The 21,237-nt window shown below is 47.2% G+C and overlaps 1 protein-coding gene across 1 annotated transcript; it reads left to right on the top strand.

Annotated features, from left to right (window-relative positions):
• The first annotated feature begins 14,282 nt into the window (after positions 1-14,282).
• On the top strand, positions 14,283-15,233 carry LOC116894039 (olfactory receptor 52K1-like). The gene has a single exon (XM_032895759.1). The coding sequence runs from the start codon at positions 14,283-14,285 to the stop codon at positions 15,231-15,233; it is 951 nt and encodes a 316-aa protein (XP_032751650.1).
• The last annotated feature ends 6,004 nt before the right edge of the window (positions 15,234-21,237 follow it).

Genomic DNA, 21,237 nt, shown 5'->3' with positions numbered 1-21,237 from the left:
CTCCATTTTACTCTCTTTTGCCTCCACACAAGCATTTAACTCCAGGTAAGTCCCAAACTGGAAAAAAAAAATCCAAGAGCTTGCTGTGAAATATAACTTACAATATGCCCCGAAGCCTTTCTTCAGACAGGGGTCTCGCACTCTCTGAGGGAGAAAACCCTCACGTGCCCTCACAGACCTTTGTGGAAGGGGTGAGATCAGCCACTCCAGTCTACAGAATGGGCATTCGTGAGAGGACCATAACTGAGGACACAGGACTTAAGCCTCTGCTCACTGAGTTTCCTGTGCTCAGGGGTGGGCGGAGAGAAGCTGGGCCCGGAACCTTCTCAGGGCCCCTGAATCATCAGTGGGCTCTGGATTCCACTTGCTTTTTTGACCTTCTTGTGAGCCCTCACCAGGACCAAACCTGCAGGATGAGTGGGGATTTGCAGGGAAGAGGGAGTTCAGGATCCAGATGGCGACTGCGATGGTTGCCTTCTTGATGGTTGTGAAGAAATAACTGGCAGAAACAACTTAAGGGGGTAAAGACATTTGGTTTCAGAAGGCTGAGTTCACCATGACACGAAAGGCTTGTCCGTGACTCATAGATTGGCAGCAGGAGCTTACAGTACCTCTGCTCACAACCTGGTGGAAAGGAAGCCAACAGCGCAAAAGTAGGCTTGACTTTCAAAGTCCTACCCTTAGCCACCTGTGTCCACCACGTAGGCCCCAGGTCCTTTCCAAAACAGACACCAGCAGATGACCGAGTGATCAAACACAGCATCCTATGAGGCCCTTCACATTCAAACCATAGGAGAACAAATGACCACGGCTGGTCCAAAGTCCCCCAGAGAAGACTGTCTGGAGCTCAGAGAAGCCAGAGCACCCAACACTAGTAAACTTGGAAACCAATATTGACAGGGTTTAGAGCCAAATGGTCCAGGTTCAAATCCCATCTCTGCTGCCTCCTGGTTGTGTGCCCATGGAAAAGACCTCACCTCGCCTGTCTCCTCTTCTGTGTTAGCAATGGGGTCAACACAGGGTTGTTGTAAGATCAGTGACAGAGTCTTAGCAGTTGTCTGTGGGCTTCACATTGCGTGTGTGTGTGTGTGTGTGTGTGTGTGTGTGTGTGTGTGTGTGTGTGTGACCTCATTTGACCCACTACACACACAGCTGTAAGCTACACCTAGTCTAGAGGGGTTTCAGTAAATATGGTGGAGGGAACGAAGGGGACAGAAGAGGGATGACGTCGATGCTATCATTGCGCTTGTTCATCAGAACAGCATTCTGAGTCTCAAGGTGGAAAAATTAACTTCCCAGTCGCTCAGAACCAGAACAGAACCCAGGTCCTCTGCTCTGTGACCTGACACTGGAATGGCCCGAGTCCTTTAGAGGGTGTGAAAAGATGTACAAGGGAAGTGTAGCAAGGGGAGGGCTCTACACCAGCCCTGCCAGGCTCAGACAGCCAAGGCACAGTCCTTTCCAGCAGACAGTGGGGAGCAGTTGCCTTGTGGAGTGTGGTGCTTGGGTGCCACCTTGTGACATTTCTGAGAAATGCAGCCTATGACTGATCAGATAGGGAGACCTTTGGCTGCAACGATCCCACCAGCGGCTAGGGGCCTACTAGTCCTGGGGAAGGCTCTGGGTTCAGATTGGATTGGAGAGGACAGGCAGCTCCAGAAGATTTGCCCAGAAATCAAAGGGCCTCACAGCCAAATCATCTTGCAGACTGGGAGGAACTGGGACACTGGGTTCCCATCAGGACCTGGAGCCTCAGGCCAGCCTCAGGTGACCTCTTACCTGGCCTACCACACAGCAGCCATGTGACACCATTTTTTAAATTTCCAACTTCTCTGCTTACAGTTTGAGGTCTTCAGCATGATGTCTGGTTTGGGGGGCCTAGGGTGTTCATCCCAAAGTACCATGTGAAGAGTACTTTCTATCCCTTCTTTCTGCATGAGACCCACAGGAGGGTAGGCCCTGTTCCACAGCATACAGTAAGGTCCTGACAGGTGGGCCCAACACCCAGATCTGCAGACTTAACTTCAGGCTTAAAAATTCTCAGTAAATCTCTCTTCCACACAGCCCTCAACCGCCTACTTAAAAACAAAACAGCTGAGGCTGCACTGTGGATGGCACACATTTATTCAGCCAATCTCTGTTCTCATGGACACCACAGTGCACACATCCAGTCCAGCAGAGTGACCTCCAGTCTGTGCCCAGGCCAGGTGTCTTCTCGAGGAATCAGCCACATGAGAAGCAGACTGATTCTGAGTCCCAGTTAACACTAGTGCAGCATGCTGACCAAGGGCAAGTTCAGCGTATATTGATTGCATCTGGAAGAGGTTTAGCAATCATTACTTTACGAGGTTCGTGAGGCTCAGATGACCTACAACTCCTAGGGTTTAAATGGTGAGGTCAGAACACTGGCGAGGAGGATCCACAGGAGGCGTGCAACTGGGCTGGCTCCTTCTAGGCAAGGCGCTGTAAACCTGTCCCCTAGTAAATTTCACAGCTTTAGGGATAGTTTCATTTTTACACATATTCCTTTATTTCTGAGACAGGATCTCACTATGCAGCTCTGACTCACCTTGAACTCGATGTGTAGACCCAGGCTGGCCTTGAACTCATGGAGATCCACTCACCTCTGTCTATCGTGTGCTGTGATTAAAGGCATGTCCCAAATATCTTTGGGGTAAAGTAGTAAGTTTTGCGGGTTTTTTATTTTAGCATTCTTTATGTTTAGCCAATTCCCAATCATTTACTGTAATCCCACAGTTATACCACACTATTGAATAGCTGTGACATGTCATACGGATATGATTTCTTTAAACGCTTTTTATTTATAATACTTGTATTAATTCTCAGAGAATTTCATCAGTGTATTTTGGTTTGGTTTGGTTTGGTTTGGTTTTCTGGTGTTTCTCTGTATAGCTCTGGCTATCTTGGAACTCAATCTGTAAACTAGGCTGTCCTAGAACTCAGAGATCTGCCTGCTTCCACTTCTGAGCGCTAGGATTGAGGCATGAGCCACCATGCAGGGCTTCAGACAACATATTTTGATCATATTTACCCCAACTCCTCTCAGTTCCACCTTACCATGCCTCCAACTTCATACCCTTTCTTTTCTTTTACATAATCCATTGATCCCAATTTGTTTTGTCCACATATCCCTGGGTGTTGGAGCTATCTACTGGATAGCATTGGGCCTATCAGAGCTCACCTTAAAAAACTGCCATCCCCTTCCCCAGAAGCCCTTGCTCTACCATGCTAGAATGGTGGCTGGTTTAGCCTTGTGTGGTTCTGTGCAGCATCTTTCCACTCCACAGACCAAGGGGTTTTGTTGTTGGTTTTGTTTTTTTTTTTTACTTTTTATTGATTCTTGCTGAATGAGAAATCATGTATCCCAACCCCACTCATCTCTCTGTCCCTTTATATTCATCCTCTGCCCTTGTGGCTTCTACCTCAAAGAAAATAAACAACAACAGCAACAGCCACCACCAAAATCTCATCATTGCAGCTGCCGTGTGTCACACAGTATGTCCTTTTGTCCAAACATCTTTATATGCAAATGTTCATTGCAGTAAGTCATGATGTGTGAGGCCTCTGGCTTCTACACCATCAATACTTAATCATCACCTCAATTATTTTTTTGATATCTTATTGTTGCCCTATGTCATGGAGATCCTGAATCTTTGAATCTATAGTACCAGCCCTCTCATCAGGTCTAGCAGATCATAAAGCAGGCAGATGTTAGGGTGGGTCAATTCAAAGCCCTGGGTCTGGACCTGGGAGGTAGGTGAGGTGGCACCAGCACTGCCCCAGCTAGCTCATCTAATGCCACAGTCAGAAAGAGAAGGGTAGGGCCAGCTCTCCTGTGCACATACACTTGATACCAGGGCTGGTTCCCCTGCTTCCCTACCCAATGTCTAGAACTTTTTTTTATTTTTTTTCCATTTTTATTAAATTGGGTATTTCTTATTTACATTTCAAATGTTATTCCCTTTCCCAGTTTCCAGGCCATCATCCCCTAACCCCTGCCCCTCCCCTTCTATAAGGGTGTTCCCCTCTCCATCCACCCCCCCTACCGCCCCCCCAACAATACCGTACACTGGGGTCCAACCTTGGCAAGACCAAGGGCTTCGCCTTCCACTGGTGCTCTTATTAGGCTATTCTCTGCTACCTATGCAGTTGGAGCCCAGGGTCAGTCCATGTATCATCTTTGGGTAGTGGCTTAGTCCCTGGAAGCTCTGGTTGATTGGCATTGTTGTTCATATGGGATCTCAAGCCCCATTCAGCTCTTTCAGTCCTTTCTCTAATTCCTCCAACAGGGGTCCCATTCTCAGTTCAGTGGTTTGCTGCTATCATTTGCCTCTGTATTTGACATGTTCTGGCTGTGTCTCTCAGGAGAGATTTATATCCAGTTCCTGTCACCATGCACTTCTTAGCTTCATCCCTCTTACCTAGTTTTGGTGGCTCTATATATATGGACCACATGTAAGGCAGGCTTTGAAAGGCTGTTCCTTCAGTGTCTGCTCTAAACTTTGCCTCCCTATCACCTCCAGTGGATATTTTTGTTCCCCTTTTAAAGAAGGAGTAGGAGCATCCGCATTTGGTCATCCTTCCTCTTGAGTTTCATGTGGTCTGTGCATTGCATCTTGGGTAATTCAAGCTTTTGGGCTAATATCCACTTATCAATGAGTGCATACCATGTGTGTTTTTCTGTGATTGGGTTACCTCACTCAGGATGATATTTTCTAGTTCATTCCATTTGCCTATGAATTTCATGAAGTCATTGTTTTTGATAGCTGAGTAGTACTCCATTTTGTAGATGTACCACATTTTCTGTATCCATTCCTCTGTTGAAGGGCATCTGGGTTCTTTCCAGCTTCTGGCTATTATAAATAAGGCTGCTATGAACATAGTGGAGATAGTGTTTTTCTTTTATGTTGGAGCATCTTTTGGGTCTATGCCCAAGAGAGGTACAGCTGGGTCCTCAAGTAGTGCAATGTCCAATTTTCTGAGGAACCTCCAGACTGATTTCTTTTTTTTTTTTTTTTTTTTTTTTTTGGAGCTGGGGACCGAACCCAGGGCCTTGCGCTTGCTAGGCAAGTGCTCTACCACTGAGCTAAATCCCCAACCCTCCAGACTGATTTCTAGAGTGGTTGTACCAGTCTGCAATTCCACCAACAATGGAGGAGTGTTCCTCTTACTCCACATCCTCACCAGCATCTGTTGTCATCTGAGTTTTTGATCTTAGCCATTCTGACTGGTGTGAGGTGGAATCTCAGGGTTGTTTTGATTTGCATTTCCCTGGTGACTAAGGAGGTTAAGCATTTCTTTAGGTGTTTCTCAGCCATTTGATATTCCTCAGCTGTGAATTCTTTGTTTAGCTCTGTACCCCATCTTTAATAGGGTTATTTGGCTCTCTGGAGTCTAACTTCGTGAGTTCTTTGTATATTTTGGATATTAGCCCTCTATCAGATAGATGTAGGATTAGTAAAGATCTTTCCCCAATCAGACCAAGGTTTAAAGTCCAGATACTAGAGAAACGTCCTTCCCCTGGGGCTGACCACAATGGACCATGTATTTTCAATCCTGTTTTCTTTCTCACCTGCTAAAAGAGAAACCTTTACTGCTTGCTTCTCCTGTGCCCTGGAGGAAGTTCTTGGGAGCGTGCACGCGCGCGCGCGCGCACACACACACACACACACACACACACACGGGGGGGGGGTTCTTTGGGGGTTGAGATCAAAGGGAATTCTAGAAGGAGCACCCCCTATGCACATGTAACATCCATAGCCCAGCTCTATGCCCCCCTCCCTCGGGCCAGGCCCCTCTAACCAAGGCAATGTCAAACCCATAAGCTCGTCTGCCCTCTCTGATTGGGATAAGATTTGAGGGAAGACCATCTCTTGGGCGATAGTCTGTAGCCTGGGAGGCTTCCTCTGTCTCTTCCCTGAAGGAGTCAAGGCTGGAGGAAACAGTGGGTCTGCCAGAGGGACCAACATCCATTTTAAGACTGTTTCCAGTAGCAGTGGAGATGTTAGGCTAAGAGAATAGGTGAGCAAGAGGAGGGGACCTTGTGAGTAGGAGAATCTACCCAGCATGTAGGGGACAAAAGGTATGTCCTGTGCCCCAGCAACTAGAGTGGGCACCAGAGACTCATGGACAGGAGACGCATTCTGACCTTTGTTACTAAGGGCTCAGACTGCCCACTCAGAGCCTCGGGTCTTGTGTGCACTGGGTGCAGTGGGGTGACATACTCCTCTCCTCAGTGTACCATAGAACTCATTAGCTGAGGAGCATGATGAGCCTTCCTGTTACAGTCTGGTCAGGCTCACTGAAAACAAGGGTGATCTAATCTAATCCAGGAGAGTAAAACAGCTCAGTGGATAAAGCACTGGGGAATGGTGAGTTCAGATACCCAGAAGCAATGTTTTTGTTTTTTAAGGCCGGTTGTACACACCTGTTACTCCAGGACTCTGGGTACAGATAGGTAAGTCCCAGTCTAGCCTCGGCTTCCAAGGACAGTCTCAAAATCACCCTGAAGAACAATGAGGAAAACGCTATATACCAGCTCCTGGCCTCTGCATGCTCTTACATGCACCCACACGTAGCACACTCCAAAAAATAAAATAAAACCTAGGTTGTTTTGCTTTGTTTTAACATGTGATCCAGGAAGAAAAAGGCCACGAAGCCACCCAACCTAACACCCTACTTTTAAGAAAAGGGAAGGACTCACAGCCAGAGTATGACACACCTCAAAAGTCTAGATTCTCTTCTCCCTGTGGCCTCCTGCCAGCGCCTCCTGGGGTCACATGTTCCATTTCTCTGGGCTGAGGTTCAGGTTTGAGAGGTGTAGATGTGAGATACAAGTCCAGAAGGCCCTGATGGGCCCCACAGAGGATGGATGAATCTCTTGAGAAAGATGTCAAGGACTTCTTCAAAACATTCTCTAAACGGCCCCCTGCCCACTCTACACGCGACAGCCATCTTTCCATTCCTCTACTACTGATTTCCTGCACACCAGCCAGAGCCACCGTCAAGTCTTTGCACATGGGAAGACCTTTGGACCCCGTGAATGGCTGGCTTACTATTGCTGCGGTAAAACACTGACTAAAACCTACCTTGAAGAGGAAAGGGTTTCTTTCAGTGTATTCTTTATAATCCATCACTGGGGAAGCCAGAGCAGGAATTCAAGGGAAAAACCTGGAAGCAAGACCTGAAGCAGAGACCATGGAGGAACACATTCAGATGCCTTCCCTACACCTCACAGGGCCATCTGCCAAGGGCTGGCATTGCCCAGACTGAGTTAGACCCTCCCATGTCAATCAACAACCGAAAAAATGTTTTTAAAAAAATTAAAATACCACACAGACATGCCTACAGGCCAATCTGATAAAGATGTTTTTCTCTGCTGAGGGCTCCTCTCTCTGGTTTGTATCACCTTAATAAAGATTAACTAATACACCCCACCAGAAACAAAGTTTGATGTAGGAGAGGGACAGAGGACTTGACGCTCCTGACCATCTCCACTGGGAGAAATCTGGGTAGGAGAGTTTAGAACAGGACACTATGGAGACCTAGAAAGAGAAAGGAGAGGGGAATGGTGGAGACAGGGCCTGGGGTGTAGAGAGGACTGCTGAGAGATTGACAAAGTAAGTGGGATGCCTGGGGTCCCTCTACAGTGATGGCACCCAGTGTTGGCAGCCACTAAACCCCTTCTGCTGGAAGATTCTGGGGACCGTGACAAAAGCAGGCAAGGAGGCTCCAGAGCTGTGGTGCCGGCTGCCCAGGAGCAGACACCAGGTAAGGCTTGGGAAGAAAGGGCCTGCCAGGGAGAGGAGTAGGCACAGCATGAGCAGGAGGCAGGGAGGTTTTCTTTCAGAGAGGGATGGGGTAGTGTCTTAGTTATGGTTTTACTGCTGTGAACAGACACCATGACCAAGGCAAGTCTTATAAAGACAACATTTAATTAGGGCTGGCTTACAGGTTCAGAGACCTGGAGATGACCTGCAATGAAGGCTTCAGTAGCAGGCTGCAAAGCAAGCTGGGGGTAAGACTGACAGCACTTGGTACATGGAAAGGGCCAAGGGACCCAGCACAGCCATGGCAGACTTCCAGGAAAAAGGATGGAAAAGAAAAGCTGACAGGCATAGGGGTAAAGGGAGTAGGCCCAGGGTGACCACACTGCCCTCGAGATGTCTGTACCCACTTTCTGTTCCCTTCCTAGCTGAACTGCCACCGACACCTCAGGACCCACCCCGTGCATTCTGCAGCCTCAGCATCTCACTACCTCACTGGACATCGCCAGCCTGCAGGAGGATCTCTGCCTGAGAGAGGATGCTCACCCTGCCCGATGAAGCTCTAAACCAAAGAAGAGGCAAAATGGGGGTTCCGGTGTTCAGAAGTCTCCTCGGGGAACAACATCTTTCTTTCTGAGTGGTCACTCAGTAACCATGGGCTCCTATTTTCTAAGGGAAGGTTTGAAAGTCACCTCCCCAAGGAAACACACCTGGCTATGTAGACAGGCAGGACCCACCCTTCTGAGATGAATTCTGCAGTCCAGGACTTTAAACCTCTACAAGATGGGACAGAGCCTTTGTACCCCACCATGGTCATCAAACATAACCTCCAGACCCAGGTCACCTCGCTAACCTCTCTCTCTTCTTTCACATACCTCACATGAGGACTTTGGAGGTTGTCTGATGGCTCCACAAAAAAATCCCAGGTCCCACCCCCGGAGCCTATGAATGGGATCTTATTTAGGAAGTGGGGGGTTCAGATGAAATTGAATGAGGAACCTTTGGATGAGATCCTATTGCTATTCAGAAGGAAACTGCACCCAATAACAAATTCCTTTATAAGGCAGGACAAAAAGGCTTGAGTATGGGCACAGTTACACCTCACAGGCCAAGGGAGGCCTGACGTTGCACCCAGCTGGAAGAGGCAGGCAGTGTGCTCTCTCATAAAGGCACTGAGGGAACACGGTTAGCAGATGTCTTAGTCCAGGGACGATAGCCACCAGAACTGTAAGGGGAAACCTTTCATGGCCCTGGCTGTCCTGGAACTCTCTCAGTAGACTGGGCTGTGCCGGAACTGAGCCTGCTTACACAACCTCTGCCTCAGGAATGTTTCAGCAATGTCAAGCCCACTCACACCCTCTGGGACACCCAGCCAGTTCTCCGTTCTTATCGCTTTTACAGCTTCCGTCTCCAGCCGTCTGCCCTTATCAGTCTATACCTGCAACTTAGGTAGGGCTATAGGGAGGGTGGCGGTAGTGATGGATCAGGTCCTGGGTCCTGGGTGACCTTCCCGCCTGCTTGTGTTTATAAGCCACTGTATCCAAATAAAGTTTGAGAGCTTGATCAGACCATAGACTTGCTCTCCTTCTTTGTGCCTCCTGTCCCCCATTCTTTCGCCCCCTCCCAGGTCTCCACTGAACCCCGGCAGGCTGGGGCAGGGCTGGCCCCCGACTCACAAAGATCTGTGAGTCTGAGTTAAAAGGCAGGTGCCACCAGAAAAGAAACTTTTTTTTTTTTTTATCAATGTAAGCACCTAGCTCATGGCCTTTTCCTGTAGCGCATTTGGGAATGGGAACTACAAACCGTTCTGAGTTCAGCGTTGGCCAAGGTGTGAATTGACCAAGTGGTATGTCCAGTGGGAACTGGCACAGTCCTGGGGAGCAGGCACGAAGAGGTGAGAAAGGCATCTCTGTGAGCCATTGAATGACAGACCCAGAGGCCACCCCAGTGAAGAAAGAGCCATTTACAGTCAAACTGTAGGGGCCTAAGGAGCTCGGTGAGAAGACTGAGAAAACATGTCCTGAGCTGCATAACACAGGGAGGAGTCCTATAAGGTGTGCCCTGCCCAGTGAGCAGGAGGCCCTTTTCTCAGTAAACCTCACATCTGAGCCTGGGTTGTGGAAAGTAAATAGTTTGCAGGCTCCCTAACAGACATCTGCAAGGTCCTCCTCCAGCCCTGAGGCTCCCCACTGGATACCACCATGCTTCTTCCTCAATCCATCACTGCTGAAGCAAACTTGAGTCCTGGGCTCCAAGCCACACAGACTTGCTTGGCTTCTGCGTTCCCATTCTCTTTACCCTCATCCATGGCTTTATGGATAGACCTCACATCCCCACACCCATGCTCATGGGTGTTCATGATTCTCATGTGAAGCTGTCACTCGACCACAGAACCCGTCCTCTCAGCCTGGGCAACTGTTTCCCAACATCTCAGGCCTCTCTCGGATGTCCCCTCCTCCATAGACTTGTCTAGAACCTCATCTGTTGCTTCTCTGGTCCCAACGCAAGAGTGAGACAAAACAGTGAGCTGAGGGAAACAGGTTTGGTCAGGCAATTGTCAGAGCATTGCCACAGATCTGCAGAGTCACCTCTGCAAGTCACCTGAAAGGACCTATCCCTAGAAACCCCACCACTAATATGGGGGTGATACACCCCCACCTTGTCAGAACCTCCCACTCCCCACTCTCCTGCTTGCAGTGTCTCCTCCCATAAATTCCATAGAAGCCCCCACTGATCCTTCAACGCTCTCCCACCACTCTACACACACACACACACACACACACACACACACACACACACACACACACACAAATCAGGCCCAATAGAAGTTGCTTTTCCTTGGATTATTGGCTCCTCAGTTAGGACCAGCCTGCTGGACTAACCAACACCCTGCAGTTCCCCCCCTTAACCCTCCCCTGCCAAAGCTACCCGGGTAATTAGCTGCAGGCCGAGTTTGGGGCATAAGGTCGAGTCATCCTGTCTGTTGGGTCTCTAGTTCCAGAGAGGAGGCACTGAATAGCACAGAGCATAGGAAGAGCCTGGATGTCAGGTGACCGGGTTGGTCCCTCAGTGCTCCTGGAAGATCATGAGGCAGGCAGCGCTTGTCTCCAAGCCATAGGCTGAGCTGAAGTCTGAGCTCCCAGGGGAGGCAGGAGGGGTACATTTAACAGCACTCAGGGATCCCCTCCGGCTCTCTCTCTGCTCCTGCTTGGCTGTGCTGAGATGAATGTCAGCTCCAGGGTAAGCATGGAGAGTATCAGGGGCCGGGTGGAGGCGCCTGAGGAAATTCAGGAAAGGTGGGTGGCGGGGGCGGTGGCTTAGGCTCACCCCTAGACATGCCAGTGTCTCCATCACACACTACCCCAGTCCACTCTGCTGCCTCCTCAGCCCCACCCCAGGCCCAGGTCTTCTCAGAATGAAATGATGTTCTATGACTTGATCTTGGAGTTTATTTTACACTTCACCTGTCCCACCATCCTCTTCCTTTGCCCTATAATTTCTTCCATAAGAGATCCAAGAGTCCCCTCTGTGGTTCATGACAGCGATGGGGACTCTGGCTTTGGAGTTCCATCCATCTCTGACCTGATTCCCAATTCTCAGCATTATAGCAATGAGCTCTTTGTACTATCGCTGCCTTAATTTCCTGAATCTGACTCTTTTTATTAGAAACCCAGGCCTCTGAGCTTAACCTCACAGCGCCATGTCCACCAGCTCAGCATCCCTGGGCCTTGTGTGGTGCCTCAGCCTCAGATTTTGTCCCTAGAAGTTAATTAGAGACTTCTAAACAGTGTTCTGGGTTGCCGTTGCACTTTTGGTCTTTCCTATCCGACTATAAGCAGTGTGGGCACTGGAGCCACATCCAGGGCACACGTGAAGCCCGTGTGACTGGTAGAGTAACTGAGCTATAACAAATGCCAATTGTACTAACAACAAATGGATACATTGTATTAACAATAACTGGATACATGAAGGGATAAAAGGCCATTTCCTGTGTCTGTCAGTCCTAAACCAACAAGCCACATTGTACATACTAGGAAATAGGTAGTACACTGAGAAAGGGTAGTGAACTATAAAACACCCTTCCTTTTTAACATGATTCTGGAAATTCTAGTTTATATTAAAAAAAAAAGACAAAACAAGTAAAATCCGATTGTTATAAATGGAAGAAAAATAATTCTCCTAAATGCACAACAAAATCTTCTGAAAATGTTTTAATTAATGAAAAAATAATGACAAGATATAAGTTAAATGTAAAAAGTTATATCATTACTATGTAAAAGGGGTTCGGAACTGTCATAGGCTTGTGATAACCTCCGGAGCACATAACAAAGCACACAGGAGCATAAACAGTGCAGGAGACGTTTCACCAGTCAGGGGCTGTGTTCCAAGTGTCCCGGGTCTGTGTTTGGCTCCAGGAATACAAATTAGACAGGATGTCTGTACCCATGAACCTATACACACCAAACTACAAAACCTCTGAGACATGAAAAAAATAAGGCTTGAAAATTCAGAACACTGTTGTTCAGGGCTCGTGAGCAGACTCAGAGGGTCAAACTGTTTATCACAAGCCTGACAGCTGAGTTCCGTCCTTGGATCCCACAGTGGAAGGAGAAAACCAACTCCTGAAAGATATCCTCTGACATGTATACACACACACACACACACACACACACACACACACACACACTCACACACACACCATACTTTTTTTAATTTTTGTAAAAGAACACCACACGTTGTTACCAGGCAAAAAGAGTAGCCAAGACTTTGATTCTCCACAGATTACTCTATAAGTTTAATGAAATCTCAATTTTTCAAATTGCAAGAAGGTAATTTTCGAAAATTACCAAAGTGATACTAATGGTGGAGAAATTAAATGAGAATAATGAAAACTTAAAAGTACTGTGAAAGTGTTTCATTGGGAGTCTAAATAATGATCCTATAGTAATCAAAATGGCGCTGCATCCTAACAACTCAGTGACTGGAAAGAGACCAGATTAAAACGTTCCAAGTATGCTACAAACAGACATTTCTCTTGAGAAAATGAGTGAGTGGCCAGAAGACAAATGAAAAGATGCTCAGAAAAACACAAGCTAGACACAGTGATGCACACTTGTAATCCCAGCACTCTGGAGACAGAGACAGGAGATTCATGAGTTCAAAGTCAGGCTGTCACATAGTGAGTTACAGACCAACCAGGATCGAATAGTGAGATCCTATCTTAGCAATAACAACAACAACAACAAATAATAATAATAATAATGAGAGAGGGAAAGAGGAATAAAAAGAGAGAAAAAAAGATTAAGCATTGAATTATCTATGGCCCAGCAATTTCTCTCCTCAGAACATAACCAAGAAAAATACATTAAAACAAAATATTCATGGTAACATTACTATAATAGACAGAAAAGTGAAAGTAATCCAAATGTCCCCTAACTGTGAGTGGATAAATGGGGTGTGTTGTCTACGTGGTGATACACTATTCTTGCATTCAAAGCTAATAAAATAAGCCAGGAGTGTTGGCATGCCTTTAACCTGCACTCAGGAGGCAGAGACAGGAGGATTTCTATGAGTTTGAGGCCAGCTTGGTCTACAGCCAGAGATATGTAGAAAGAACCTGTCTTTAAGGAAAAACACTGGATAAAATACTGATGTGTGCTGCAGTATGGGTGACAGGGAGAAAAGCACAGAGCAGGTATGGTGGGACACAGGTGGAAAGCCCGCACTCCAGAGGCAGGAGCAAGAGGTTCATGAGTTCAAATACACAGCTGCAAGAAAACTAAAATCTTATGATTTCACTGGTGGGAAATGTCCAGAGTAGGCATATCCACCGACTCAGAAAGAACCGTAGCCATTCGTTGGCAAGTGTTTACAGATGGACACAGAGCTTCTACAGGGGTGTTGCACGTTGATCATGGTGATTATAACACTACCACGAACTTACTAGAAGCCATTAAGCTTTACATTTTAAAGGGGAAGTCGTGTGGTGAGTCACTTACAATAAATATTTTGAAAATAATATGGTACTGATATGAGTGCAAATATAACATCACTATCTAAATAATAATAATAATAACAACAACAACAACAACAACAACCAATAGACAACAAAGTCAAATATAAAATGCCACTTTACAGCCACCATTTGTAAGATCACGATGGCTCTCAGTGCAAGCAGCACAGACTCAGTGATAAGATTCATTTAACTTCTCTGGAAATCCAATTGACATTACAAAAAAAAGTGTGACTATCACTTGATCCAAGAATTCTGCGTGCAATATTTGAAATGCAGGCAAACATTTATTGGAAGATCTCATTAAATAATAAGGCTAAATGTCTCCTTTTTCCTCTAGAAATATTGGAGACTCATGAAAACCTAAGCACCCAGTCCAGCCTGGTGAGGCTGGGGCAGGTCCTATCAGGACCTTTCAGGGACTGAACCCTGGTATCCTGCCCCTCCCCTCTCCCCGGAGCTGCCCTATGCCCTCAGGTGTCATGTCAGGGTGGAGCAATGGCACCTACAATGAGTCCTACACCAGCTTCCTCCTCATAGGCTTCCCAGGGATTCAGGAAGCCAGAGCCCTCCTGGTGCTGCCCTTCCTCAGCCTCTACCTGGTGATCCTCTTCACCAACGCCCTGGTCATCCACACGGTGGCATCCCAGCGCAGCCTGCACCAGCCCATGTACCTGCTCATCGCCCTGCTCCTGGCTATCAATATCTGTGCTGCCACCACGGTGCTGCCCGCCATGCTCTTCAGCTTCTCCACGAGCTTCAACCGCATCTCTCTCCCTCGATGCTTGGGACAGATGTTCTGCATCTACTTCCTGGTTTCTATGGACTGCAACATCCTCCTTGTCATGGCCTTGGACCGCTATGTGGCTATCTGCTATCCTCTCCGCTACCCAGAGATAGTGACAGGACAGTTACTGGCTGGTCTGGTGGTATTGGCAGCCACCAGGAGCACATGCATCGTAGCTCCAGTGGTGGTGCTGGCCTCGCGGGTCCGCTTCTGCCGCTCAGATGTGATCCACCACTTTGCCTGTGAACACATGGCCCTCATGAAGCTCTCCTGTGGGGATATCTCACTCAATAAGACTGTGGGACTCATTATTCGAACCTTTAACAGAGTCCTGGATATGCTCCTGCTGGGCGCCTCCTACTCCCGCATCATCCACGCTGCCTTCAGGATCTCATCAGGAGGAGCGCGGTCCAAAGCCCTCAACACCTGTGGCTCCCACCTTCTGGTCATCTTCACCGTCTACTCCTCCACCATGTCCTCATCCATTGTCTACCGTGTGGCCCGCACTGCCTCCCAAGATGTGCACAACCTGCTCAGTGCTTTCTACCTGTTGCTCCCGTGTCTGGTCAACCCCATCATCTATGGGGCCAGAACCAAGGAAATCAGGCAGCACCTGGTAAGGTCATTCCTGAGTGCAGGCCCGTGAGTCTCCTGTGGTAATCCCGCGTTGACTCCTCAGTATTCCTGGTGAAACTGAGGAAGGCAGGAAATGGTCCAAACTGCTACCATCATGCTCACTCTTTTTAACTAATTTAAAATACAAAACAATAGGTTTCACCACGGCATTTTCATCACACATGTATCATGACACTGTGTTCTAATTTGTCCCCTTCACCCACTTCCTTGTGCCACGCATGTCCCACCCATTGCAACTTCCCTTTCTCCTTTCTCTTTCGTCCTGTCCACCTTCAGATCACATGTATTTCATTACCCCTCCCATTGCTCCTTCCCACAAACTTCTCCTCACCTAAAACAGAAGTGAGGGAGAGGGGGCGTATACCTACGGCCCCTTCAACTCTGTTCTCCCAGTGCTGTAACACCGGTGCTCTTTGTGCCCATGAAGGAGCATCGGTGTGTCCACAGTTACACAGCAAATCACGTTAAAGCTACTGAGGTTGTAGCGAAGACGTCTGTATCTATTCCTTCTGAGATCTCTCGCCCAACAAGACCTTGCAGGCCTTGCCTGTGCAGGCTTACAGATGGCGTTTTAAATGTGGAGTCTTACGAAAACAAAATGGACCTCTTAAGAAAATTAAGAAGGCATCTTGGCATCCGGGTACCAGCTTTTCAAAAGAATCCTTAACTGAGTAAATAAACAAACAAAAAATGTTCTCCATGATGAGAAGAATCAAATGTCGGGGTATCCACAGAATATTTCAAGGTTTTCCCATTGTTGTCCCAGGCCTCAGCCCATGCTGATTCTCACTCAGTCTAAGTCTAACACAGCCTGCTTAACTACCCAGAAGACTTCACTGGGAGCCATATAGAGGCTCCCTGACTTAGAAATCCATAGGGCAATTTTGTCATGAAACTATTCTTGAGAAAATAAATATTATTGAGGCCGGAAGTGGTAATACAGAACTATCATCGCAGCGCTTGAAAGGTAGATGCAGGAGGATAGCCATGAATTTGTGCCAGCCTTGTGTGTCTAGCAGGTTCTAGGTCAGCCAAATCTACATATTAAGGCCCAAACAATAATAAATTACTACTATCATTATTATTACTAGTATTATTATTATTAAAAGTGGCTGGGGATGTAGCAGAAGATCACGTGCAGAGCATGTGCCTCAGGGCCCATGAGCACTGAAAAGATCGCTGTTGCTAGTGAAGTAGGGAGGGGGGATAGAAGAGACCTCTACTTACTACTCCATGGTCTCTGAAGGGTCATGTCTCAAAAAGACACGGCGTATTAAATAATACAAACACATTATTAACAGTTTTAACTGGAGGCTGGAGAGATGGCTCAGCAGTTGAGATCACTCGCTGCTCTTTCAGGGGGCTCGTGCTCTGCTCAGTGCCCATGTCAAGCCTCCCACCTGTAACGCCAACTGACCACCTAGGCACGGCACACACGGCACACACGGCACACACGGCACACGCTTGCACATGAATAAACAAATATACACATAAATAAAATTAAAAAGAAAATGGAGGCTGGCGAGGTGGCTCAGTGGTTAAAGGAGCGTACCGCCCTTGCAGAGAGGACCACTCGAGGCAACGTGTATCCCCAGATCCAGGAGATCCAGCGCCCTCTTCTGCCTCCACAGGCAGCTCGCCCTAATGTGTATACACACGCACATACATAGTCACATAATGTAAAATACAATACGTTTTCATTGAATGTGAATGTGGTGTGGGGGGGGGTGTGGTGTGTGTGTAGGTGTGTGTGGTGTGTGTCTCTGTGTGTGTGTCTGTGTGGGTGTGTGTGTGTGTATGGGTGTGTGTGTGTGTGTGTGTGTGTGTGTGTGTGGGTGTGTGTGGGTGTGTATGTGTGTGTGTGTGTGTACATGTGTGTGTGTGTGTATGGGTGTGTGTATGTGTGTGTGTGTGTGTGTGTGTGTGTGTGTGTGTGGTGTGTGTGTGTGTGTGTGTGTGTGTGTGTGTGTGTGTGTGTGTGTGTGTGTGTGTGTGTATGTGTGTGTGTGTGTGTGTGTGTGTGTGTGTGAGTGTGTGTGTATATGTACAAGTGTATGTGTGTGTATGAGTGTGTGTATGTGTGTTTATGGGTGTGTCTGTGTATGTGTGTGTGTGTGTGTGCGTGCGTGCATGTGTGTGAGACAGGTTTTCTCTGCATAGCTCAGATGTACTAGAACTCACTCTATAAACCAGGCTGGTCTCAAAATCCAGCTGTCTCTGCCTCCAGTGCCAGGATTAAAAGTGTGTACCGCCACCACCAACTGGCAAAATAAAAGTGTCTCTTAAAGAAAGAACTGGAAGAGCTTGAAGGGGCTCGAGACCCCTTATGAACAACAATGCCAACCAACCAGAGCTTCCAGGGACTAAGCCACTACCCAAAGACTATACATGGACTGACCCTGGACTCTGACCTCATAGGTAGCAATGAATAGACTAGTAAGATCACCAGTGGAAGGGGAAGCCCTTGGCCCTGCCAAGGCTGGACCCCCAGTGAATGGGATTCTTGGGGGAGGGATGTAATGAGGGGAGGATTGGGAGGGGAACACCAATAGAGAAGGGGAGGGAGAGGGGTTAGGGGGATGTTGGCATGGAAACCGGGAAAGGGAATAACATTTAAAATGCAAATAAGAAATGCCCAATTTAATAAAGATGGGGGAAAAAAGTTTCTCTTAAGCCTGAGACACTAGTTTAGGGCTTGTATCTCTTTAAGCATTGTTCGAAATCATATTTTCCTTTAACAGATTCTTTGACAACCAGAAATTCGTGATCCTTTATTGTTAATAAATATTTATATGAATAAATAGCTGAGCCTCCTCTCGGTCACTCAGTCACATGCCTTACGTACTGATGGACCGATTTAAATTCCTACGAGCACCCCCTTGTGGCAGTTTTAAGAACTGTAGGAGATGGCTCAGCTTCATAAAGGCTAGCTTGGAAAGGCAAACTTGAAAACAATTGAGGGATCTTTCCTGGAATTAAAAAAGAAAGAAAACATTTTAGATAGGCAGTTATGACCTTTTATGGACTATTTTTAAATAATGTTCTTCTAAAAAGCAAATTAAAAATTCAAACCAGGGGGCTGGAGAGATGACTCAGTGGTTAAGAGCACCGACTGCTCTTCCCGAGGTTCTGAGTTCAAATCCCAGAAACCACATGGTGGTTCAGTGTACAGCTACAGTGTACTCATAGAAAATAAATAAATAAAATATTTTTTTTAAAAATTCAAACCATTACTCTATCCCTCCATCCCCCTACCTGGGAGGATCTAAAAACCTAGGACAATGGAAACTCCAAGGAGCTAAAGGGACTCCTAAAGCAGCAGCAGGAGCTGTCTTTGACCACATTGCCTGCCTTTGGATTCCTTTCCCCTAACTGGGATACCTTGTCTAGCTTCAACAGAAAATGTGCCCAATCTTACTGCAATTTGATAGCCACAGAAGGTCTCCTCTTTCCTGAGGAAAAGGGAAGGAAGATTGTGGGGGAAGGGAGAGGAAGGGAAGGGTCTGGGAGTAGAGGAGGGAGGGGAATGTAAAGTAAATAAATAATTAATTAAAAAAAATCAAACCATTGACTATTTCAAAAACTACAAAATAAAGACATCAGAGGAGAGAGCCTAGGCTGCGGAGACCACTGCTCTATCATTTACAACCGCCAGTTCATGTCTGGACATCACATAGGACACAGTTCTGAGTTAGGCCCATCCATTGTCTGCCTTTCTAAAAACTATAATCTAGAGTGGAATTTGAAGGAAAGCATAAATAATAGTGTCCGGTAAGTGCTGCGCGTGCTTAGACAATGATGGTTGTATACAAAAGCTGGGGCACTGGGAGAGGACTGTGAATCATCCACTTGATGCTGGATCCCTCCACATAACAGGAGACTTTGGCTTTGCACATGGTGGCGCCTGCCTTTAACCTTTGTCCTCGGGAGGCAGAAGCAGACAGATGCTTCTGAGTTCAAGGCCATCCAGGGCTATGTAGAGAGACTGTCTCAAAAGAAAAAGAAGAGGAGGGGAGGGGAGGAGGGGAGGGGAGAGGAGAGAAGAGAAGAGAAGAGAAGAGAAGAGAAGAGAAGAGAAGAGAAGAGAAGAGAAGAGAAGAGAAGAGAAGAGAAGACTGCAGCCAATTAAGACAACCAGGTTCCTTTCCTCACGGGGGCCTGAGTCCAACAGGCACAAACATCCTTGGTAGTGTATGCAGTTGTCTATTTGGGTTTTGCTACAATCTTATGGTGCATATCCATGCCTCTGGTCTCTATGCTGCCCCATCCTAGGCTCCAGACATGAATGTGGGGCGCCTTTGGGAAGCCCAAGGGCGCAGTGGCCAGGGTTCACATAGACCAAGTCATCGTGTCTATTGCCAAATAAGGATCATGACTGAGGTTCTGCAGAGCGTCAAGTTCAAGTTCCCTGGTCACTAGAAGCTCCACATCTCAAGAAGTGGGGCTTCATCAAGTTTAATGCACATGAACGTGAAGACACGGTTGCTGAGAAACAGCTCATCTCTAATGGTTTCCAGGTCAAATCTATCTATAATCATGGTTCCCAGGACAACTGCCATGCCCTGCATTCCTGATGGCTTCCACATGCTGTCCTACACCTCACCAAATCGTGTTCAGTAATCTAACACCCAGCCTAGGAGAAAAGAAAAAGAGAAGGTTTGGACCAGGTGACATTCGTGCAGTACCCAGAGATAAGGGAACATACAGCTTGAATACACAGGAATCACTAGGACCCTTTAAAAAGTCAGTGCTTGGCCCATCTCAAGACCGAGTCAGCCAGACTTCTAGAAGCAGAGTCCTGCCAGCATAGTAGCACTATTCAAATGCATCCCTGTTGTGTCTAGTGTGCAGCCCAGGATGGACTCATTGAGCCCAGATAAAACCATTTCCTACAGAGAAGACAGCCTTGCATTAAGGCCTAGATCAGAGGCTCCCAACCACGCCTACACATGACTTTCATGTGTCAGTCATGGCTGCCATGGCTTACCAAGGATCCCTTTCCTCCCTTTCCCTTATGTGTGGCTGCTGGACCCCAGACTCTGAGCATATTACCTTTCTGTCTGGGCCCTAAATTCATTGTGCCTGGTCCAGGCATCCTGCCTTCCTCTGTCAGCCTTGCTCGAATTCTATTTCTCTCGGACCCCTAGGTCTGAGCAACTCTCAGACTGCAGAATGTTCTGGCTCTAGGATACTTCTCCAGTTACACTTCCAGCTAGGAGGCATGCCTGGATCGTGCTTGGCTTTCTCTGTCTTTCATATATTGTATAAATACATACACACCAAGTGACCCCAAGCTAGCCTCAGCTCCATCCACTGTGTACCAGGAATCGACACTCCGTATCTCTCTCCGTTCACCAGCCTCCATTTGACTACCTGGATAAAGAACTAGGCTAGGACAGAGAGGACTGGAGTGAGAGCTCAGTGGTTAAGAGTACTTACTGCTCTTGCAAAGGACCTGAGTTTGGTTCCCAGCACCCACAAGGCTATCACAACCCTCAGTAACTCCAGTTCTAGATGATCCAATGCTTTCTTCTAACCTCCATGGGCACCAAGCATGTGTATAGCACACATACATATATGCAGGCAAAACACTCATACATGTGAAAACAAATAAATCTTAAAAATAAATAAATAAATAAATAAATAAATAAATAAATAAATAAAGTTCTAGGCCAGTTTTACAGTTTGTCTGATGAGCATGCCCTGGTCTCTCTCTATATTCCTCTGCGTTTATCTCTTACCTCTTCTAGGCAAAAGCTTCCCAATCGGTCTTTTCTATTCTCATTAATTTATTTATTTAGTTTACATCCCAATATCAGCCCTCCCTCTCCTCCCAACCCCCCCATTACAAAGATTCTCCCACATCTCCCCTCCCTTCTCCTCTGAAAATGGGGAGGCTCCTCCTCGGGTGGGTATCATTCCACCCTGGCACTTCAAGTCACTGCAGGACTAAGCGCATCCTCTCCCACTGAGGCCAGATAAGGTGGTCCAGTTAAGGGGACAGGATCCACAGG

Source organism: Rattus rattus, chromosome 2, assembly GCF_011064425.1.
Source record: "Rattus rattus isolate New Zealand chromosome 2, Rrattus_CSIRO_v1, whole genome shotgun sequence".
Classification (NCBI taxonomy): Eukaryota; Metazoa; Chordata; class Mammalia; order Rodentia; family Muridae; genus Rattus; species Rattus rattus.
The sequence above is the reverse complement of the archived record's forward strand: the minus strand, read 5'-3'. Positions and strand labels throughout refer to the sequence as shown.